Source organism: Aquarana catesbeiana, linkage group LG13 (assembly GCF_042186555.1).
Source record: "Aquarana catesbeiana isolate 2022-GZ linkage group LG13, ASM4218655v1, whole genome shotgun sequence".
Lineage (NCBI taxonomy): Eukaryota > Metazoa > Chordata > Amphibia > Anura > Ranidae > Aquarana > Aquarana catesbeiana.
Window position 1 is genome coordinate 45,330,227 of NC_133336.1, and position 25,120 is coordinate 45,355,346.

General features: G+C 41.6%; 1 protein-coding gene across 2 annotated transcripts in view; it reads right to left on the reverse strand.

Annotated features, from left to right (window-relative positions):
* SOS2 (SOS Ras/Rho guanine nucleotide exchange factor 2) overlaps nucleotides 1-25,120 on the reverse strand; it is a 117,910-nt gene that overhangs the window by 52,060 nt on the left and 40,730 nt on the right. For both annotated transcript variants that reach the window (XM_073609434.1, XM_073609433.1), the window contains exons 4-7: nucleotides 20,401-20,565; nucleotides 15,254-15,460; nucleotides 9,790-9,933; nucleotides 5,568-5,678 (exon numbers count right to left, since the gene is read on the reverse strand). In XM_073609434.1, coding sequence (XP_073465535.1) covers nucleotides 5,568-5,678; nucleotides 9,790-9,933; nucleotides 15,254-15,460; nucleotides 20,401-20,565 — 627 coding nt within the window. The remainder of the gene's footprint in view (nucleotides 1-5,567; nucleotides 5,679-9,789; nucleotides 9,934-15,253; nucleotides 15,461-20,400; nucleotides 20,566-25,120) is intronic.

Here is a 25,120-nt window from a genome sequence, read left to right on the forward strand (position 1 = left end):
GCCCTACATAGGGAAGGAGACAGTGGGGGCAATTTACTAAAACTGGTTCACACTAGTGAATCTGGTGCAGCTGTGCATAGTAACCAATTAGCTTCTAGATTGTATTGTCATAGCTTATTTGCACAATCTGAAAATAGAAGTTGCGCAGCTTCTGTGTGCTCCAGTTTTAGTAAATTTTCCCGTGTCTCTTTAAACTATTAGTGAGTAAACAGCATAAGGGAGAAGAACTCTAGCACATTGTCTATGTTGTCCATCTTATTCAATCAACTATCCCTTTACTCGGTTTCAGCAAATATAGGCCATGTTGCAATGCATAAAAGGAGAAGTTTGGGATTTATTTTTATTTTTTATTTATTAGAAATAATACTTACGTAGGTGGATGCAGCATCTGTCCCCTGCCTGCTCTAAGGCCCCCTTTCACACGGGGACCGGATCGGTTCTAACAGTCTCCCCTATGGAGTGAGGGATGTCAGCGGTGACATGTCTAGTGACATCCGCCACTATCTGATCTGATCTGCAAAATCCAGATGGATGGTGGTCCTACTTTTCATCCGTCTGGCGAATCGGATATAAATCATATGAAAACAGACATGCGGTCCGTTTTCACACGAATTTCCCCATAGAGGAGAGCGTGACTGTGTTCATCTCCGCTCTGCACAGTGAGTGGAGACGGACCTGTCATCTGGCTGCTCGGCAGGGATCAGTGGAGTGGGATCTGGGTAAATACCCACTGTATGGTCACGATCTTTCCCCAGCCGACAGACCCGCTGTTTGCTGAAAATGGGTCACAGGAATGCAGAACAAACTGCACTCCTGTGATCCATAAGAGAAGTACAGCCAAAGCTTGTTCTCCTTTAAAAGGTATGTAAACTATAACAATAAACTTCTATCTGCTCCCTTTAGGTCTGTTAGAATAGAATTGCAAAGGTTTTGTCAGATCCATTCAAAGTACGAAAAAACACTGGTTGATCATGCAAGAAATCTTGTAATATCCTGTGTTTTCAGCCTGTGCTACACTCTTATTTAATACATTGTTCCAAACTATCTCTGAGAACTACAGAACCCCCCCCCCCTCCAAATATTAGAGGTGCACCGAATGGAAATTTTGGTGCAGAAACCGAAAATGCAGGATGCACTTAGCCGAAAACCAAAAATGACAGTTTTTAAAAAATATTTATATTTTTATATATAATTGTATTATATTCGACTTTTTAATTAATATCATCAATTTAAATGAATTTATCGTCAGCCATTATTGCCACCTTTAGTGCAAGAAAAATGTATCCCTTTAAATTCTATGTATGTCTGCACACTGGTTTTTGGGCTTCCATTGTGGTTTTAAAAATCACGCTTGCTGCATTTTTGGTCAGTTAAAAAAAAAAAAATGCACAAAAAACACACCTCTCCGTTCAAATGCATTGAAAACGCAGCAAGAACATAACTGTGCTACATTTTTCGTGCTGTTTTTGAGTCACATGACCTATGAAAAACACACCATAAGCACAGTAAAATCACAGTAAAATCTCTGCGAATTTACGGCAAAATCGCTTATCAGCACCTTTTTCTCTTATCAGCCGAATGTCGATAACGCCATTTTCAGCAGAAATTTCAGTGCATCTCCACCAAATATGTTATGGAGATCAGGTAAGGGGGAGGTTATTTTAGTTCTGCCCTTGGGCTATGACCCCAATTCTCCTAAGGTACAGTATGGTTAGTGAGCGCTGTCACCCTAGGGCAGGAATTGTATTACAAGTAAAATCACCAGCTGAAAATAAAAGAAAGAAAGGCCTAAAAAAGAAGAAGATTAATGCAGCCAGTAAAACCACAATTCCAAAAAAGTTGGAATGCTGTATAAAATCTACATAAAAACAGAATGCAATGATTTGCAAATCTCATAAACCTATAATTTAATCACAATAAAAAAATGTTTAAACTGAGAAAATTTTAGGATTAAAAAAAAAGGTCGTTTTGAAATTGATGTCAGCAACATATCTCAAAAAAGTGGTTTACCACAGTGTAGCATCCCCTCTTCTTTTAACTACACTCTGTGAATGTCTGGGAACTGAGGAGACCAGTTGCTGGAGTTTTGGGAGAGGAATGTTGTCCCATTCTTGAGTAATTCTAAGTGCTAAGCAGTCTTGGGTCATCTTTATCGTATTTTTTGATGGATGGGAGCATATGCTGCTCTAAAACCTGGATATCTCTTTCAGCATTGATGGTGCCTTCTTCCCTTTCCATACACACAAATGCACACCCATACCATGAGAGATGCAGGCTTTTGAACTGAGCACTGATAACAAGCCAGAAGGTCCCTCTCCTCTTTAGTCTGGAGGACGTGGCGCCCAAGGTTGCCAAAAAGAATGTAAAATTTTGATTCCTCTGACCACAGAACAGTTTTCCACTTTGCAACAGACCATTTTAAAGGAGTTTTAGCGCAGCAAAGACTGCAGCGTTTATGGATTATGTTCAGATGTGGCTTCTTCTTTGCATGATAGAGCTCTATTTTGTATTTTTGGATGGCACGGCGAACTGCGTTCACAGACAGTGGTTTTTGGAAGCATTCCTGAGCCCATGCAGTGATGTCCATCACAGACTCATGCTTGTTTTTAATGCAGTGCCGTCTGCGGGCCTCCAAAACTGCATTTCTGCCTCGTCTCTTGAGAACAAAAAAAAAATCTCCAGATTCTCTGAATCTTTTGATATTATGTACTGTAGATGATGATATATTTAAAGTATTTGCAATTTTATGCTAAGGAACATTATTCTGAAATTTGTTCAACAATTTTTGGACTCAACTTTTCAGTTTGGTGAACCTCTGCCCATCTTTACTTCTGAGACACTCTGACGTCCTAAGATGTTTTTCTTATACCCAATCATTACTGAACTATTGCCAATTAACCTAATTAGTTGCAAAATGTTCTTTAAGCTCTTCCTTGTTAGTACCACTTACTTTGCCAACCTTTTGTTGCCATGTCCCAACTTTTTTGAGACATGTTGCTGCCATAAATTTCAAATTTACCAAATTTTTTCAGTTTCTCAGTTTAACTGGTTCCCAATCTGCCTATGGTAGAGTGACACTGGCACTGGCCACGCCTCGATCCGGGTGGACGTCATATGACGTCCTCCCCGGCCCACGCCCTGCGCATGGTCACGGGGGCCACACAGCGGCGCGATCTGTCACTGGCCGTGTTTTCAGGACATGGCCCGTTGACTAATCAGTGTATCATATATTGCTGGTACCATGTGACAAAACACAGCAGGCAACATGACAGTTGTACACAATAGATGGCTTTCTTTCCTGTCAACCAATGTGTACAACTGTGTTGCTAGCTGCGATTGGTCAATTTATTACATGGTACAGACAGGGCCATTACAAAATATATATATAATGAAAAAAATGAAGAAAGGTAGCAGAATACAATTATTTTTTTCCAAATTGTATAAACAAGATCAAAGTAAATCATATTCCTTTCCTTTATTTAGCAAAAAGTAAAAAACCCAGTGGTGATTAAATACAACCAAAAGACAGCTCTATTTGTGTGAACAAAATGGGTACAGTGTTGCATGACCACGCAATTGTCATTCAAAGTGCAACAGCGCTGAAAATTGGCCTGGGCAGGAAAGGGGTAAAAGTGCCTGGTATTGAAGTGGTTAAATATTTGATATGTTTTCTATTGTGAATAAAATATGGGTTTATTAGATTTGCAAATCATTGCATTCTGTTTTCATGTAGATTTTACACAGCACCCCAACTTTTTTGTAAATGGGGTTGTACAATGGATATAAAACGTCTACACACCCCTGGTAAAAAGTCAGGTTTTTGTGATGTAAAAAAAATGAGACAAAGACAAATCAGTGCAGAACTTTTCCCACCTTTAATGTGACCTATAAACTGTACAACTCAATTGAAAAACAAACTGAAAGGGGGGGGGGGATAAAAAAAACTAAAATAATATGGTTGCATAAGTATGCACACCCTCTTATTAACTGGGGATGTAGCTGTGTTCAGAATTAAGCAATCACATTCAAACTCAGGTTAAATAGGAGTCAGTACACCTGCCATTATTTAAAGTGCTTCTGATTAACCCCAAATATATTTTAGCTGTTCTAGTAGGTCTTTCCTGACATTTTCTTAGTCGCATCCTACAGCAAAAGCCATGGTCTGCAGAGATCTTCCAAAGCATAACCTGAGGAATCTCATTGTTAAAAGGTATTATTCAGGAGAAGGGTACAAAAGAGTTTTCAAGGCATTACATATACCTTGGAACACAGTGAAGACAGTCATCATCAAGTGGAGAAAATATGGCACAACAGTGACATTAACCAAGAAATGGACGTCCCTCCAAAATTGATGAAATGACGAGAAGAAAACTGCTCAGGGAGGCTGCCAAGAGGCCTACAACAACATTTAAGGAGCTGCAGGAATATCTGGCAAGTACTGGCTGTGTGGTACATGTGACAACAATCTCCCATATTCTTCATATGTCTGGTCTATGGGGTAGAGTGGCAAGACCAAAGCCTTACAAAGAAAAACATCCAAGCCCGGCTAAATTTTGCAAAAACATCTGAAGTCTCCCAAAAGCATGTGGGAAAATGTGTTCTGGTCTGATGAAACCAAGGTTGAACTTTTTTGGCCATAATTCCAAAAGGTATGTTGGGCGCAAAAAAAACCTATACATTGCCAAAAGAACACCATACCCACTGTGAAGCATGGTGGTGGCAGCATCATGCTTTGGGACTGTTTTTCTTCAGCTGGAACAGGGGTCTTAGTCAAGGTAGAGGGAATTATGAACAGTTCCAAATAACAGTCAATATTGGCACAAAACCTTCAGGCTTCTGCTAGAAAGCCGAAAATGAAGAGGAGCTTCATCTTTCAGCATGACAACGACCCAAGACATTCATCCAAATCAACAAAGGAATGTCTTCACCAGAAGAAGATTAAAGTTTTGGAATGGCCCAGCCAGAGCCCAGACCTGAATCCGATTGGAAATTTGTGGGGTGATCTGAAGAGGGCTGTGCACAGGAGATGCCCTCGCAATATGACAGATTTGGAGTGTTCTTGCAAAGAAAAGTGGGCAAATATTGCCAAGTCAAGGATGTGCCATGCTGATAGACATATACTCAAAAATACTGAGTGCTGTAATAAAATCAATAGGTGCTTCAACAAAGTATTAGTTGAAGCGTGTGCAACACTTATGCAACCATATTATTTTAGTTTTTATTTTTACTTCCTTCCACCTGAAAGATTTCAGTTTGTTGTTCAACTGAGTTGTACAGTTTATAGGTCACATTAAAGGTGGAAAGAGTCCTGAAATGATTTATCTTTGTCTAATTTGTTCCATAAAAGAAACCTGACATTTTAAAAGGGGTGCGTAGCCTTTTTATATTTACTGTATATCTAAGGGCAGGTAAGCTGCATTATCTTACCTTTTAGTTCTTGGTTTTAGATACCCTTTACTTCTTAAATGGACAGATGCATACAGTGCTTCACCTCTAAGAAAACATTTTAATTGTAGATAAAAAAAAAAATATCCCAGAACCATTGACACAGCGCAAAAAATCCTCACCTGAAAATACAGGGGAACATTAGGTTTAGCCATGAGGTTATTGAAATGCTCCTGGAAATGGGTGGTAAGGATGTCCGCGGACAAGGTTTCATACGGGTCGAAGGCTTGTTCCTAAGGGTAAAATACAGGAAGTTGTGTCATTTTCGCATCTGAGTCCTGATGAAGAGGTGTTGTTTGACCCCCCCCTTACGTATTGGCTAACGTTTATCTTCCTGTTGTTTCATCTTTATCAACAATAAATGATATGGACTCTTAAAACAGAACTAAACATTCCTACTTTTACACCCAAGGAAACTGCCATCTTAACTTCTGTTGGATCTGCAGCGGGCAAGTTGCTGCACATGTGCTCAGTTATGACACAAGCAATTTGATGGCTTAACAGTTTCGTCAATATACAACCATTGTGGGAATATAGGCATGTGTACCCAACTTATTTTCTGATAAACAATTAATAACAGTAATTAGATACATTTCCACATGTGTCCACTGTCTAGTGTCTGTCTTTAAGAGGAAGTAAACCTTCCTATATTCTTTTTACCTATAGATAAGCCTAGAATAAGGCACTATAGGTACTGTAAATATCTCCTAAACGTGCGCCGTTTAAGAGCCATTTACTGTATCCTGCGCCGATGATGTAATTTGCGCATGTACTCCGAAGGAACGTCCGCCCGTACTGTTTCTTCAGAAGCCTGTGCTGTGACCGACGGCTCCCACGCGCATGTGGGGGAGTGATGTCACGTGGCTCCAGCCAGTCACACAGCCAGAGTTCGCGGCCCCAGAAGGAAGAAGGTTGAAGATGGATGGTGCCTCCAGCGGTGACAACATGGGTTTAGTTTACAGGTAGAGGGTCACAAAATGTGCTAGTATGCTATACTAGCATATTATGCCTTTACTTTGCAGGGAAGAAAAAAAACAAAAAAAGTTTACTTCCTCTTTAAAGATAAACTGAATTAAGGAAGCTGTTCCTCAAAAAATAGGCAGGCAGAGAGCAAAGGACTAGCCACTAGTATTGCCCACGGTCTGCAACTGAACGTCCTCCATTAGAGACTTCCTTAATCCTAAATTCTTAAAGCTTACCATAGATGGATCAGTCCCTGCTGAACTGGCTGAATTTCATTCCATCTATGGGAATTCCTGTTTGAGAAGAGTCGATCTAACAATCAACTCCTCTCGAACTGGACTGTTGGTATATTTTCTTTTAATTAGTGCTTGCACAGTGGTGACATCACCAAATTTCACTTTATGTCTCCTGAAACTAGCAGTAAGCGACAGACATACAGTGAGGCAAATAAGTATTTGATCCCCCGCTGCTTTTGTACGTTTGCCCACCGACAAAGAAATGATCAGTCTATAATTTTAATGGTAGGTTTATTTTAACAGTGAGAGACAGAATAACAAAAATATCCAGAAAAACACATTTCAAAAAAGTTATAAATTGATTTGCATTTTAATGATCGAAATAGGTGTTTGACCCCCTTCGCAAAACATGACTTAGTACTTGGTGGCAAAACCCTTGTTGGCAATCGCAGAGGTAAGACATTTCTTGTAGTTGGCCACCAGGTTTGCACACATCTCAGGAGGGATTTTGTCCCACTTCTCTCTGCAGATCTTCTCCAAGTCATTAAGGTTTCGAGGCTGACTTTTGGTAACTCGAACCTTCAGCTCGCTCCACATATTTTCTATGGGAATAAGGTCTGGAGACTGGCTAGGCCACTCCAGGACCTTAACGTGCTTCTTCTTGAGCCACTCCTTTGTTGCCTTGGCCGTGTGTTTTGGGTCATGCTGGAATACCCATCCACAACCCATTTTCAATGCCCTGGCTGAGGGAAGGAGGTTCTTACCCAAGATTTGATGGTATATGGCCCTGTCCATCATCCCTTTGATACTGTGAAGTTGTCCTGTCCCCTAAGCAGAAAAACCACCCCAGAGCATAATGTTTCCACCTCCACGTCTGACGGTGGGGATGGTGATCTTGGGGTCATAGGCAGCATTCCTCCTCCAAATACGGCGAGTTGAGTTGATGCCAAAGAGCTTGATTTTGGTCTTATTTGACCACAACACTTTCACCCAATTCTCCTTTGAATCATTCAGAGATTCATTAGCAAACTTCAGACGGGCCTGTACATGTGCTTTCTTGAGCAGGGTGACTTTGTGAGGGCTGCAGGATTTCAGTCCTTCACGGCGTAGTGTGTTACCAATTGTTTTCTTGGTGAGTACGGTCCCAAGCTGCCTTGAGATCATTGACAAGATTCTCCAATGTAGTTCTGGCCTCACTGTTCTCATGATCATTGAAACTCCACGAGATGAGATCTTGCATGGAGTCCCAGATCGAGAGAGATTGACAGTTATTTTGTGTTTCTTCTATTTGCGAATAATCGCACCAACTGTTGTCACCCTCTCACCAAGCTGCTTGGCGATGGTCTTGTAACCCATTCCAGCCTTGTGTAGGTATACAATCCTGTCCCTGACATTCTTGGACAGTTCTTTGGTCTTGGCCATGGTGAAGAGATTGGAATCTGATTGATTGCTTCTGTGGACAGGTGCTTTTTCTACAGGTTACAAGCCGAGATTAGGAGCACTCCCTTTAGGAGAGTGCTCCTAATTTTAGCTCGTTAGCTGTAAAGAAGACACCTTGGAGCCAGAAATCTTGCTGATTGATAGGGGACCAGAAACTTATTTCACTCATTAAAAATCAAATAAATGTATAACTTTTTTGAAATGCGTTTTTCTGGATATTTTTTTTTTTGTTATTCTGTCTCCCACTGTTAAAATAAACATATCATTGAAATTATAGACTGATCATTTTTTTTGTCAGTGGGCAAATGTACAAAATCAGCAGGGGATCAAATACTTTTTCCCCTCACTGTACACTCATCGGCCACTTTATTAGGTACACCTTGCTAGTACCAGGTTGGACCCCCTTTTGCCTTCAAAACTGCCTTAATGTTTCATGGCATAGATTAAAAAAGGTGTTGGAAACATTCCTCAGTGATTTTGGTCCATAGTGATATGACAGCATCACGCAGTTGCTGCAGATTTGTCGGCTGTATATCCCACAGGTGCTCTATTGGATGAGATCTGGTGACTGTGGAGGCCATTGGAGTACAGTGACCTCATTGTCATGTTCATGAAACCAGTGGTGAGATGATTTGAGCTTTGTGACATGGTGCATTATCCTGCTGGAAGGAGCCATCAGAAGATGGGGACACTGTAGTCATAAAGGGATGGACATGGTCACCAACAATACTCAGGTAGGTCGTGGCGTTTAAACGATGCTCAATTGGTACTAAGGGGCCCAAAGTCTACCAAGAATATACCCCCCACACCATTACACCACCACCAGCCTGAACCATATATTACAAGGCAGGATGGATCCATGCTTTCATGTTGTTTACGCCAAATTCTGACTCTCCCATCTGAATGTCCCAGCTGAAATCGAGACTCATCAGACCAGGCAACGTTTTTCCAGTCTTCTATTGTCCAATTTTGGTGATCCTGTGTGAATTGTAGCCTCAGTTTCCTGTTCTTAGCTGACAGGAGTGGCACCCGTTGTGGTCTTCTGCTGCTGTAGCCCAGCTGATTCAAGGTTCGATGTGTTGTGCAATCAGAGATGGTATTCTGCATACCTTGGTTGTAACGAGTGGTTATTAGAGTTATTGCTGCCTTTCTATCATCTCAAAACCAGTCTGCCCATTCTCCTCTGACCTCAACAAGGCATTTTCCTCCACACAACTGCGGCTCACTGGATATTTCCTCTTTTTCTCTGTAAACCCGAGAGATGGTTGTGCATGAATATCCCAGCAGATCAGCAGTTTTTGAAATACTCAGACCAGCCCGTCTGGCACCAACAACCATGCCACGTTCAACGGTACGGGTACTGATACTCAGTTTGAACTTCAGCAAGTAGTCCTCACCACGTCTAGATGCCTAAATGCATTGAGTGGCTGCCATGAGATTGGCTGAGTAGAAACTTGTGTTACCAAGCAGTTGAACAGGTGTACCTAATAAAGTGGCCAGCGAGTGCACAGTTATAAGGCAGTAGGCAACAGGAGTTGCCTGGGTATACCAGGCACCCTTGCAGTTCAGTGCTTTTTTTTTTTGTAAGGATTTCAGACAAAATATAACATTTTCAGGGCACAATAAATGTTTCTAAATGTTCCCTAAAGGTTGGAAAACCTTCACTCATTGAGTTCATGTCCACTTTAGGACCCATGGTCTGTACCTCAGCCAAGTCTTCAAAACAGCTTCCAACAAGAGGATGTGGGCTGCTCTCATCTGTCATCTCCACAGTATCCTCAATCAAACCCAGAAGCTTCACTGTAAGTTCATGGATGTCCAGGATATTACTGAAGATGATCTCGATTTCCTGTAAGATGGTAAATGGAATGGTTTACATGTCAAGACACATAAGTATAATGTAATTAAATTGTATGGGGAAGAATAGAACCCCAGACAAATTTGAATTGCAATCTATGTCCCCTCTATGTAGATCCATCCTATCTGTCCCTGCGATCACTGTCACGGACAGGAAGTGATGGGAAATCCAATATTTACAGCTGTCATCAGAACAGGAAGTTAGAGGAAATCTTCCACGGGAAGTGGCACTGGTGACAACTGTAGAAAAGGGAATTCTCCTCACTTTTCATTGATTTCTCTCTTTTTGTTGCATTTGTAGGACACAGCAAAAAAATTAACTGACAGGTTTTAATCCTTCACTACTCCATCCAAAACTAGGAGAAAGTTTTAGCTATAAATGCACTTTAATAGATCACAGGAAATACCTCAACTCTCACCTCTGTGTATATGAAGGTATCATTTTAAGGTCAAGTGCCAAATGAAAGATGGACAACCTATATTTATAGCAAGCCCGAAAATTTTGCATTCTTTGCTGTTACTTAGGAATTGTTTGCCTTGGCCATATCAAAACCATACTGCCATCATTTCCGTATATTAAAATGATGGTCACTTAGGCTTGCCATACACTATACAATTTTCTTATTCAATTTCCTTTAGATTTACCGTCAACTATGTAGCGCAAGGGCCTGCCTGATTCCATACAAGTTGAAAGGGTTTAGGTTTGACCTCATATTATATGATTTTGGTAAATCTAAAGGAAAGTTGAACAAGGAAATTGTATAGTGTATGGCCAGCCTTAGACTTCATATGACAACTCAGAGTGGATTTTTTTAACATTTTAGATTGACTGGAGAACAGTTAGAACCTTTGTCAGGCTTCTACTGCCCTCTTTACCCCTGATGAGGAGGTTCTCCCTCTGTTGCTTGTCCTGGTGACAACCTCAACCAGGCATGGAGACATTTTTTACAAGGCCGTCAATAAAAGCCTCATGGTTGCATTTACTGTAAGTGGAGTTACAGGGAAATCAGAATTCTTGGTAAACAAGCAAAAGCTCTTGGTAGGATGATCACTCAGTTCCTTCCTAGTTCAGCTTTGCTACTCCCTAGATCGGTGTTTCTCAACTCAAGTCCCCAAGGCGCTCCAACAGGTCATGTTTTCTGGCTTTCCATAATTTTTTTCACAGGTAATTTGATCAGTTTCACTGCCTTAGTAATTACCACAGCCGTTTCATCTGAGGGAATTCCTGAAAACATGACCTGTTGGAGCACCTTGAGGACTGGAGTTAAGAAAAACTGCCCTAAATCACCTTTCTGCTACCTGGACACAAATGATAATGTTGTTTCAATATTGGAAAGGCACACACCTGTCTGATATAGGGAACGGAGTTGCTGAACCGGAAAATATATGCATCATCTGCCTGGCTGAGTAATGTAGAAGAGTTGTGTTGTAATCACAGGACTGGCTGTACAGAATTACTATTTATTTTGACAGATAAGACATCAGTGGGTGAGATTGTATTATTAGACCAGCAGCCAGCTTTTGATTTGTCATAGAGTGGGTTCAGCTACGCTTTTTCTGATCGTGGTCCCAGTCAAATCAGTTATGGTGACCAGTTCTAGTGTACATATTGCCTAGATTATATACAGCCCTACAGCCCTATTCATAGTTTGTATATATAAAATATCACATAGGCTGGGTCGGTTATGACCTGTAGCATTAAAGCCAACGACTTCTCCATGGACTTTGGACGGCATTTATTATCACGCTGCAATATAAGCTGGCATATATAGCACTGATCGCTATTAGGTTGGGTTCACACTGGTGCGATCCCAGACATCGCATGCCTGTGCACATCACATGTGATGTCTGTGCGGTGCGAATTCAGCCTGACTGTTTGTATGGCTGAAATTGCATTTGGACCAAAATGGTGCATGACCCTTATATTTGTCTGCACTGGAATCGATGGGTGTTCAGACCCATACCATCCAATTCCATCTGATTTCACAGTTCGCACTGTGTTCTGCAAACGGATTTGGGGGTGTCAATAACTGTATATTGACACCCCAAGCGGTTTGTGAACTGCCTGCAAATCAGATGCGATGAGGAACAGGAATCGCTGTGGTTCCCCCATCACACCAGTATGAACCCAAGGCTGCACACTCTCTTGAGTATAATATACCCGGTATACATCCTGTCTAGGAATCTGAAGTTAAAGCGGAGTTCCACCCAAAAATGGAACTTCCACTTTTCAGAATTCGCCCCCCCCTTCGGTGTCACATTTGGCACCTTTCAGGGGGAGCAGATACTGGTCTAATACAGATATTTTGCTCCCACTTCCGGGCATAGATATCTGCGGATATCTACGCCACGTACGGTGCCTCCACAGCGCCCCCCCCACTGTTTTCTGGGATACACACAGGTCCCAGAAGACAGCAGGGACCATTCAGATCGTGCAGCGTGACTCGCGCATGTGCAGTAGGGAACCGGATTCCCTTACCGGAGATGCCGGTGGCAGCACCCGAGAGCAGACAGGGAAGTGTCCATATTTTAAAAGTTAGCAGCTGCAGTATTTGTAGCTGACTTTTAAAAAAAAATTTCAGTGGAACTCCGCTTTAACCCCATTACACATTACTACATGTTGTGGACTATGTACTAAATTATGGACTACTTTTAGGGAGGCTATACTCATTTTATAAAACCGGTTGGTTTTTTCTTTCCAGGTGTCCAGTACTAGCCTATACTATGCAATTATCACCTATAAATAGAACTCAAGATTTAATTTGCGTTGGTGCCCATTGTGTAGCCAATTTAATCAATGCACACATTCATCTTAAGGGTTGCCTGCATATGCCGGGTGGGGGGTACCTAGGTGGGAGAGTTTTTTCTGGGGATGGTGGGGGGGATTTTGGGTTTACAAGGGGGGTTGGGGAGGGGCACCAGGATCTGGTACAGACACAGGATACTGAATTTTTAATTTTTGTTTTTATCATTTTTTAATACTTGCTCTAACATAATATATGGTAGCTGTAAATTGGCAGTATACATCTCTCTTACACTCAGTTGTGGTGGCTGGGAATATGTGTGTATCTCTCTCTTTTATGCTTCCCCGATTGATGCGTGTGATGCCAAAAGTCTTGAAGCCTTCACAAGACTTGTGGGTGTCCTTAAAAGCACTGAAAACATCAACAAAGGAAAGGGCACACCGACCTAGTGCATTACCAACATAACCATTTTTATTGAATGAAAAAAAGTAATCTACTTACAAACTCCTAGCGAACATAGGCATGTAAAATGGTGCAGACGAGACCACCTCAAGATCCACAGTGCTCAGCCAGTGGTGTGGGAAGCCCTCATAGCATCCAAAGGCAAATGCGTTTTGAGGATCAAGCTCTCTTCGTCAGTGCCAAACCCAATGCTTCTATCCTTGAAGTGTGTTAGCCTTTGGATGCTACACCACTGGCTGAGCACTGGTTACGTTGGTAATGAACTAGGTAGGTCAGTGCGCCCTTTCTGATGTTCTCGTTTTCCGCTATAAATTGGTGTCATGTGCCACTTCACTTCTCTTTTTTTTTGGTTGGATTGGTTTTTTGAGGTGACACCCACCAATATACGAATTTATATTGGTGTCTAGCCAATCGTAACAATGGAATCCTATGACCAAATCAGGCTTTGAATATAGACAGGATACAGGTCATTAAAATGCTTCAGGCATTAATCCCTTGAAGCCCAAGCCTTCTTCTGACACTAGGAAAATTAAGAGCTTAACTTGTTGCTTACAAGTTAAAATCAGTATATTTGTGCTAGAAAATGACTTCGAACCCCCAAACATTTATATATATATATATATATATATATATATATATATATATATATATATATATTTTTTTTTTTTTAAGCAGAGCCCCTAGAGAAAATAAAATGGCGATCATTGCAATATTTTATGTCACACTGTATTCGTGCAGCAGTCTTTCAAATGCAATTTTTTTGGAAGAAATACACATTTATGAATTAAGAAAAACAAAACAATAAAGTTAGCCAACTTTTTTTTTTGTATAATGTCAAAGATGATGCTGCAAGATACCGAACATGTCATGCTTTAAAAATGTACACGCTCGTGGAATGGCCACAAACTATGGTACCTAAAAATCTCCATAGGTGACGCTTTAAAAAATGTTAACGGTTACCAGGTTAGCATTACACAGGCGGTCTAGTGTTAGAATTACTGCTCTCACTCTAACAATCACATGTGTAGTTTGAACAGTTTACATTTGCGGGCGTGACTTACATATATGCGTTCGCTTCTGCGCACTAGCATGGAGGGATAGAGCGCTTTAAAAAAAATTTGATCATTTTTGTAAACATCCCTTGTGACAGTAATAGGCATTGACAGGTCCTCGTTATGGAGCGATCTGGGATCTATAAGACTCCAAATCCCTCCTTTGCGCTTAAAGTTTGACTATTTTGACTAGTGTCATTTTTTTAAAATCTGGCGCCTTTAAGGCTTTAGTAAACTGGAAGTGATGTCATGACACTAGATCCGAGACCCGATTAAAGCCGATTCCGAATTTGTAGTTGGGACGGGAGAGCCCAGGTGGGCCGTCCCCTCCAACCGCTTGTAATAACAGCCAAGCTGATTAGCCACATCAGCTATTACAAGAAAGACGACCATCAGCTCTAAAAAACGGTACCGGTGTGAAGCCTGCAGCTACAGGAATCACCCTAGTACCGCTTGAAGCCGAAGTCCGCAATATTTGCATTACGTTGACGTGAAGGGATTAAAAATTTTTTTGGAAAGAGTAGGAAAGTGTTCAAATCCCAGTCAGGTTTCTACTGCTATCCCGGGGCTGCTTTAGAGAGATTTGCCTTCTCATGCTGTCCTGCAGACAATCGTTTACCAGACAGGAAGTGGGGGAAATTCTCAAACAGCAACACAGACAGGTATAAAAATGCTTTTCTTTAGTAGAATAGGAAAAGGCAAGAATGCCCATCAGATTTTTATTTCCTGTAAGTGTCCCTGCTGCAGATTTTCCCCTACGACCTGTCTGGTGAAACCATTGTCTGGAAGTGAGAGTAACAGTAAAAACCAAACAAGAGACCTAATTATCTCTAATCATCTCTAATAAAAAGCCCTGTAGACAGAGCCATTTGTACCCTAAACAAATATAAGGGAGAAAAAGGACCGGAGACCTTAAAATCATGCAGTCACAGTTTTGTAAGGACCTGTTTTTGCATACTGCAATGATGCATTTCCAAGAATATCCTGCTGTGGTCACCAGGAAAGGATCCACTAACATGGAACGCAGCACGAAAATGAAAAACAAATGACTTACATTGGATGTAAACAACTTTTTGTTTTCGAGAAAAGCTTCCCGAAAGACTTTGATGATGAGGTTCAGCTCTCGCAAATACTGCCTCTCCCCAGCTATTTCATTCCGCACCAACTCGTAGTAGTTCAGCTCTCCTGTGGAGGAAGGCTCCTCGTCACATAATGCAACAACGCCAATGTCATCGTCTTGGTCAAACATATCCATCAAGACCTGGCAGACAGTATAGAAAAGCAGGTTAGTTACAAAAAAAAATAAAAAGGGGACACATTTTCTTATAGGCCTATTCTGACACTTTGATTACAAGTAGGTTTTTTTTGCTAGAAAATAACTTGGAACCCCTAAACAATATATATATATATTTTTTTTTTTTTTTTTTTTAAACAGAGGCCCTAGAGAATAAAATGGCGGTCGTTGCATTTTTTTTTTTTAAGTCACATGGTATTTGCGCAGCAGTTTTTCAAACACTATTTTTTGGAAAAAATACACTTAAATGAGTGCTAATCAGCTGCTCGGATCACTGCTTTGTGCACTGGTCCAAATCATTTGTTGGAGGGGGGATTATGGTGTGGGGTTGTTTTTCAGGGGTTGGGATTGGCCCCTTAGTTCCAGTGAAGGGAATGTTTAAAGCGGGAGTACTGCCGAATTTATTTATTTTTTTAAAAAGTCAGTAGCTACAAATACTGCAGCTGGACACTTACTTGTCCAGGGTGCCCGCGATGCCAGCACCCGAAGCCGATCCATCCCTCGGCTCTCGGGTGCTGCTGCCATCTTTGGTAAGGGAATCAGGAAGTGAAGCCTTGCAGCTTCATTTCCTGGTACCCTAGTGCACATGCGCGAGTCGTGCTGCACCAACCCAACTGGTCCCTGTTGTCTTCTGGGACCTGTGTGTCTCCCAGAAGACAGCGGGGGGGGGGGGGGGGGGGGGGGCGGAGGAGGCGCCAGATGTGGCGTAGATATCCGTGGATATCTATGCCTGGAAGTGGGAGCAAAATACCTGCATTAGACAGGTATCTGCTCCCTCCTCCCCCCTGAAAGGTGCCAAATGTGACACTGGAGAGGGGGGGGGGATTCCGAAAAGCGGGAGTTCTATTTTTGGGTGGAACTCCGCTTTAAGGCGTCAGCATACCAAGACATTTTGGACAATTTCATGTTCCCAACTTTGTGGGAAAAGTTTGGGGATGGCCCCTTCCTGTTCCAACATGACTGCACATCAGTGCACAAAGCAAAGTCCATAAAGACATGGATGAGCGAGTTTGGGGTGGAGGAACTTGACTGGCCTTTACAGAGTCCTGACCTCACAAATGCACTTCTGGAAGAATGATCAAACATTCTCATAAACACATTCCTAAACCTTGAGGACAGACTTCCCAGAAGAGTTAAAGCTGTTATACCTACAAAGGGTGGGCCAACTCAATATTGAACACTACAGACTAAGACGCCATTAAAGTTCATTTGTGTAAAGGCAGGCATCCCAATACTTTTGACAATATCATTTATATCTTCCTGTGTGCCACACTTCTGAATGGCCCTGAACAGCCTGCAACATTATAAATCATTTAGTTCATGATCTGCTCAGAGTGAATTGCCATGGTTTGTGACAGGTCCTCTATAAACCCTGGCTTCTCTTCCTGTTTGTAGCATGGCGTGGTGTCTGGAGTTCTCCTTCCCACTTTCTGTGTACCAATTCATTTCCATAGCTATATTATCAAATGAAACACAAACTGTGTTTACAAAGTGAGGCACTGAACACCTTATACCTACGCACACACCCAGCCAGCCACCTCACCCAGACTATTGTTGTAGGACATTTACTGAAATCATTGACTCACTGAGCCTAGAGTGGAAAGATGGAGCATGTTGGACATCCCCCGTCCATTCAGGAGACCAAACCAGCTACCTTTATATGTGGCTGACCACTGACAGCCAATCACAGTAGTCACATGATTGGCCAAGCAAACAAAATTATTTATTATTAAATTTTATTTTTACTTTCCATTTACACAATTCCCCTTTTTTCCCCTTTTCCTTATTTACACAGGATACGGCCCTTCGATAATATTATTTCCCTGATTCCTGGCGGTTCCTATGATGCGGTGGATGCTTACTCAGCACGCCATAGATATTCCATCTAATGCATTGTATTATAAAACTACCATGGTTACTATTACTACTACCATTATTTAATTGTTTAGATTCACCTATCATTGTTATTATTACTACTACTCGTATTAAATTAAAAAACATTTTTATTACACAATTTTACTTTATATGAAGATTATTATCTTCATTATCACATCACCCACACTCTTGACTACTTACTTTGTAGCCATGAATTTGTAACAATGTAGTAATAGTTACTATTATTACCATCATCCTGGACCACCTACTATGCCTCTATTATACACTTTCTACTCATATGGTCGATTATTATCATTATTATCAGTTTTTAATCTACTAAAGTGTACATGTGTTCACAAATGTCTTTATATAATAATTCTTGTACATACATATGTGTTTTTATATATGGATATAGGTGTACATGGAGCATTTCCCTTCCGCTCCCTTTACGTTTCAGCCCGGTACTTCCTTAAGGGTTAATTGTCAGCAGCCATAAAAAGCTTTCTTTGTTTGATGCTCATCATCAGCTGAGGAAGGAGGCGTGGCTAGCCTTCGAAACGTGTTTGGATTGGCTGTTTTATCCAGAGGTTTGACAGGTGTTCACCAGCTCATGACAGCTTGTTCTTCCAGCGTCCTCTCTTGCTCATCTACCAGAGTCGCCGCCACGAGTACCGACTTCACGATCCCGTGCGGGATCACCCCCCGGAGCTCATCCGGGCACAGGACTTTTACACCTTGTTATCCTGCGAGTGGAACTCATTATTGATTTTAAATTCTTCTTAATAAACTGTGCTACACCATTGGTTGCCTGGCACCTCTCTCCACCTTCCTTTCTCTGAAATTTGAGAAAAATTCTGGACAGCCGCACTCCAAAAAATAGCCTTTATTCGTCAAAAAATACATGCCACAGCAGAACGAATAGAAGAGCTGATGCGTTTCACACTATCAAACAGTGCTTAAATAATTTCTATAAATAAAGAACTGTTTGATAGTGTGAAACGCGTCAGATCTTCTGTCCGTTCTGCTGTGGCATGTATTTTTTGATTCCTTTTGACAAATAAAGGCTATTTTTTGGAGTGCGGCTCCAGAATTTTTCTCAAATTTCATTGCTATATGCATTGCCAGCATCTGTGGCTTCCAAACTAGAGGAGAGGTTCACTTCAATCTGACCTGCCTGGAGTGGCGATATCCCTTTCTCACCTCCCTTTCTCTGTTACACTATTGGCCAATCCTTCTCACTCCACGCAGGCGTACATATCCTATTAAAAGGGACACAGGCTACAAGTGAAGAGGTTACAGTGTACCTCAAGTCTTGTTTTTTTTTTTTTTTTTTTTTTTTTTTTTGTTTTTTCGTAGTCCTGAGTGAGTGAGGAAGGGATAGAACCCCCTGTACAGGAAGCAAGGAGAACTTTCCACAGCAACACATACAGAAATAAAAATGCTTCTTTTTAGAAGAGTAGAGCAAGGCTGAAATCCCCATGAGATTTTTGTTTGTGTCCTTATTGGAGCTTTAACCTCACCAGTGCCTGTCTGGTGCAGCCTCACCAGTGCCCATCAGATGCAGCCTCACCAGTGCCCGGGTCAAAGCGGTTCCCGCTGTTTACGGAGCTGGATTGAATTTCCGGGGCCGGGCGGCCGCAGTAACAATGTCCCGCCTTCTGTGATACATCACACTGATTCAATGTCCCAGCAGGTGGGACATTTCAGCTCCGTGACACAGGGAGATAGCCGCTCTGAGCGAGGAGGAGGGAGAGTACGATGGATGACACCCCCGCAATGTACAGCATCCGGACGGACCCTGCCCCCTTTTCAGTGCCATTAATCGGCACCTTTTCTTCTTTCGCCTGCATGCCGAAAACTATTTTCGGCTGATATGTTTTGGCGGACCACTAATGCAAACCCAAATGTTATTTTCTATTGTGTTCGACATAATCCGTGGTTTATTACCACTTGAAAGCGGAACTTTAGTAAGAAAATTAAGCCCTGCTAGATCCCTTCAGACTGGCCCCTTTTGCAGGTAGAGCTATGTAAAACATTAAAAATAAGTAAGTGTCTATACTGTGTTAAAATCCAGGAATACACTGTCTCACCCTGCTCTGCACATGCTCAGTTGCTCTCCATTTTTAGGCACTGCCGAGTTTGTAGAGGCCGATCTGCTGACAGCCTTAAAGCGTAATGAAACCCTCCTATTCCTTACAGCCAATGAAGCTGCTTCTGTATGAATGGCTACTGCCATGGTGCTGCACATGTGATCAGTTATGACACCAAACATTTGATGGTTTGACAGTTTGGATGAGGACACAATCAATTGTGACAGTTTGCATTTCCAGCATTTCAGGAATGTAACTGTTTTTTGAAACCAGTAAGGCCCCTTTCAAACTTAGCCGCGATTTTGCCACCACTTCAAAAAATGCCTGTGTAATCTCGAGGTCTATGGCCTCAAGGCGCACGAAAGTCAGACCAAAGTAGCGCAGGGCCAACTTTGAAGTCGCTGCGACTTGAAGTTGCACAGATATGAAATGGTACTACTAATCATGGGGTACGACCTGTCATGTGACGTTGCAGGACAAGTCACACAAGTGTGAAAGGGGCCTAAATTGATGGGTCTAGTTCCACTTTCTAATTTACTTCTGTTCAGGGGCTTTTGGGTTCAGCAAAATGGCAGCCTCCAGCAAGAAGAAACAGGAGCAATGCTGGATTTACAGCACACACTAATGTTGGTAGCATAATTATTAATGTATGGAATGTACTGTATGTTCCTTGCTAAAGAACATTTTTTATTATCAATTTGTTATGTATAAAGTTCTGCTTTAGGTAACCTAAATTTGATTTGTTTTGAACTGTGAAAAAAAAAAAAATACCCGTAGAACAAAGCCCCCACTCCTCCCTCAATAACAATGTAATGATCCCTTTGATATTATTGATGGCTCTGGTGTAGACAACTAATCAAGCTGAAACTGTTAATGGAACTGGTCTACGAGCTCCACCCAATTCTCTGTAAGTCAGCAACTGACCGCATACCATCATCTTACCTTATCAGCGCACATGGACACTTTAATGTCCTGCTGAGAGATCTCATAATGGCGGATGTTAAAGACATAATTTCCAGCTAGCTTCAGAATATCAGCTGAAATGTATTCCAACACGGCCACAATGTACAGACATACATTATAATCCACTTTGTATCCAAGCACCTCCTGTGAGGAACAAAATGGGAAGAAGGTAAACTGCTAAACCAGTAGAAAAAAAAAAATATATAAACATTTCTAACACAACAAGGTAACAAAGCAATTAACTATTTTCACCAGCATTGTGACCAATCTTCTACATTAGGAGGAACAAAGACTCCAATTTTACATTAAAGAAAATCCACCTTCACTGAAAAAAAATGACATAACATTAAAATGTTTGTTAACCCAATAAATATAAAAATAATAAAAAAACTAAACAAAAAAAAAAAACAGATCCTGTTCCCTTAATGCATGTTATACAGCACAGTGCCTGTGCTGTGTAATTTGGCCCCCGTAACACCTAAAAACTGGCTGATCCTGCCTGGCTATACCCTCCCCTCTCTCAACTGACCACGATAATCTGGACTGCTGAGCCCTCACACCGTGGTCAGAGTACGTGCCTCCCTCATCCTCAGCCCTGCTCTCTTGTGTCTCCTCTTTGCTCCTCCCCCCTCCCCTTCCTGACTGTCTGCTCGTACCTGTGCCCGCCCCCTATATAAGTGCGGCCCCCGGTGCTCAGCTGACTGTCTGGTCTCTTCCCCCCCCTCTCCGGCTGACGTCAGCGGGAGTGCTCGGCCTTGCCCACTGGATCTGTGAGCCGGAGAGAGAAGAGAGCTGATAAGTCAGCTGAGTGCCGGGAGCGGAGCTTATATGGGTACAGATCGGCAGATTTTTTACATTACACAGACACATTTCCTGGCTATGGTATAGAAGGGATTATAGGATTTAGTAAAAGTGGGTTAACAACTGGTGGGGGGGCTTCAGAACACAACAGCTCAACGGGGGAGATCACTGTGCTAATGTTGGATGGTTAGTACAATGACTCCGACCGAAGCTGACACTTTTTTTCCTTCAACCCAGAAATTCATAGTGTGTACCAGGGTTTAGAGCCCATCTCATTTCATGGCTACGGGACGTCAAGGATCATCTAGCACCTTTCTCCCCAGTCTGACAGTCCCTAGGCCACCCTTTCATTCATTGGATTTCAGTTTTCGATTATGGAGGCTCAGCATTACATGTGAGCGTTACCTGCAAATACAGCCTGCCTAGGAAAGCCCACTCCACCAACCTGACATCCATCAAGAGTTCACGCACTGCTTGCATCAGGGCTGAGGGCTCTTGAGAGGAGTACTGAGGCAAGGTGCTGATGTTTTCAAGGAAGCTATCTATGTACATCATCCTGCTGATCCCTTCCACTGGAAATGATCACTGCATTGCACAGAGGAGCACAGAGACCCAGTGATGACATCACTGGATCTAAGAAAAAAAAAATTATATTGTGAAAAAAACAAAAAGGTTTTATTTAACCACTTCCAGACCGCCCACCGCACATACAGCGGCAGGACGGCCCGGCTGTGTAAACTGACGTACCGGTACATCGGTCATTGCATTAGATACAGCGGACCCGCGATTGCGGTGAAGAGAGGCAGAACAGGGATCTGCCTATGTAAACAAGGCAGATCCTCATTCTGATAGGGGAGAAGAGAGATCAGTTCCTAGTGATCAGGACCAGCAATCTCTCCCAGTCAGTCGTCCCCCTGACAGTTAGAAACACCTCCCTAGGGAACACTTAACCCTTTGATCGCCCTCTTGTGTTAACCCCTTCCCTGCCAGTGCCATTTATACAGTGATCAGTGCATTTTTATAGCACTGATAACTGTATTGGTGTCAGTGGTCACCAAAAAGTGTCATTTAGGGTCAGATTTGTCTGCCTGCAATGTCGCAGTCCCGCTAAAAATCGCTGATCCCTGCCATTACTAGTAAAAACAATAAAAAAAGTCCCAAAATGTTTCCCCTATTCTGTAGACGCTATAACTTTTGCGCAAACCAATCAACATACACCTATTGTGATTTTTTTTTTACCAAAAATATGTAGCAGAATACATATTGGCCTAAACTGATATGAATATCATGTATTGTAGCAGAAAGTAAAAAATAGTTTATTTTTTTCAAAATTTTAAGTCTTTATTGTTTATAGCGCAAAAAATAAAAACCGCAGAGGCGTTCAAATACCACCAAAAGAAAGTTCTATTTGTGGGGAAAAAAAAAAAGACATCAAATTTGTTTGGGTACAGCGTCGCATTACAGTTATTACCTTTTGTATCTCTTGACCCCCCTCTTAGATTGTAAGCTCTAACGACCAGGGCCCTCTGATTCCTCTTGTATTAAATTGTATTGTAATTGTACTGTCTGCCCTTATGTTGTAAAGCGCTGCATAAACTGTCAGCACTATATAAATCCTGTATAATAATGACGAAATGGTGATGTGGGGATATTAAACTTCAACAACTTTAAGCATTTTGTCATTTAAAACCCTATTTGAGCCCCATTCCTACACCTCCGATCCACTGAATCTCTGTCTCTCTCTCTCTGTGTATATATATATATATATATATATATATATATATATATATATATATATATATATATATATATACACATACACACTGTAGATATATCTATCTATATAGATATATCTCTCTCTCTCTCTATATATCTATATCTATATATATCTATATCTATATCTATATCTATATCTATATCTATAGATATAGATATAGATCTATATCTATAGATATATATATATTTTGTTTTTGTTTTTTTAATATATACCCTTTTCAGATGTTTTCGGGCTGGTCAAACACAGGGTCTTCTTCTGGGTTTTAAAGTATCTCTCTAGCCAATACTATTTTAAGTTTGGGAAAAGTATAGAACCCGTTTGTTTTGTTTTTTATGCTGTCTACATCTCATTAGGGACATATTCCTTCAATTCGTATCCCCGGATACACACCAGGAAGTGAAGGGTAGTCACTTCAAACTGAAGAGAAATTCCCCCTAGGCAGTAGTCATTGTAACAGGTGTCCTTATTAAAAAAAAATGTAAAGTGGTTGTAAGCCTCAGACATGAAATACGAACAAAGCATATCCTTCTATAGTGTGTATGGGTCTCAATCCAGAGCACTAATTGTCATTTCTGTCTGCTGTTTCGTTCCTCTGCTATCTGCATGAATCAATTCTGCCAAGTTTTCCTGACACCAACAGAAAAATGGTGACAGGAAAGGGAGCTCCAGCAGATTGGCAGCATCAGCTGTGTTCCTGTTCACTGTGTGAAGGGGAGGAGAGGGGGGGGGGGTTGTCCCTTCCCTTTAATCAGTTTAGAGCTCTCCTCACTGAGCTCTGTAGCTCTCTGTCCCTTTTTTTCGGAACCCTCAGACAAGTTTATAAATTCCGTACTTTGAATGGATGTAGAGAAAAGAAGACTGCAGATAAACATATACAACTTATGTAAGAGGATTTGTTTAATCGCTGTGCATCACCTGAGAATAGTCCCGTCACCGGGTATGCCGTATGTAAGGGTTTACAACCACTTTAACCTCATCTCTTGTTGCCCTAACAACACTAATATTTGGGAATTCTCAACTGTCTCAAAGATGAATCTCCCCAGGGGGGACACAGACAGCAATAACAATTTGACATTGGGTTCTAAACCCTTGCTACTCTATGACTGACACCTCTTCTTTGTAATTTTGGTCTGGGAAAGGCACTGAGCTGTCAATCCACAACAGGAAATGAGGATCTGAGTGCATCTCTGCCAGGGTCAACCGGTATTTTGGGCAGTGCAGTGGCTAAGTGGTCAGCACTTCTACCTGGCAGCACTGGGGTCTCAGTTTGAATCCCAACAATGGCACTACCGGCCTGGAGTTTGCATGGTCTCCTTTTGCCTCTCTGGGTTTCCTCTGTGTACTCCGGGCTCCTCCCACACTCCAAAGACAAGCTGGTAAGTTAATTGGCTCTAGTATTTGTATGTATGAATGTGGGTTAAGAATCTTAGATTGTAAGCTCCTTGAGGGCAGGGACTGATGTGAATGTATAATATATATGTAAAGTGCTGCGTAAATTGTCAGCGATATATAAATGCCTGTAATAAATAATAAAATAGATACTTGTACAATCTTTAAAAAGAGGAACAAAAGTTCCACACATTACTTTTATCTATAGGTAAGCCTATAATGAGGCTTACTTATAGGTAGTGTAAATATCTCCCAAACAGGCACCGTTTAGGAGATATTTACATCACATGCAGCCAGTGAAGTCACTGGCGCATGCGCGCTGAAGGCGTCATCGCGGCTCCGGCCAGTCACAGAGCCAGAATTCCACGAACCCAGAAACAAGAAGGGTGAAGATGGGAACCCGCTGCAGCTCTGAGATCTCGGCGCTGGAGGGCTTTTGTTTTAAGGTAAGTTTAAATTATCGCACATTATGCCTTTACCTTGCAGGGTATGAAAAAAAAAGCTTTAAAATGATAAAATATGGAAAAATGTGCAGAGATATACAGCATATATATATACATCTTATTTTTTAACCCCTTCACACCTAAGGGTAAAACGAATCTAAAAACCTAAGCTCAATCTTGCAACATTGACATGTGTTAGTAAAACCGTACATATCATCACAATTACTTGTGCATCCAGGTGTATTATACCTTGTTTTTTTCAGGACAAATTGGGCTCTCTCTTGTTGGT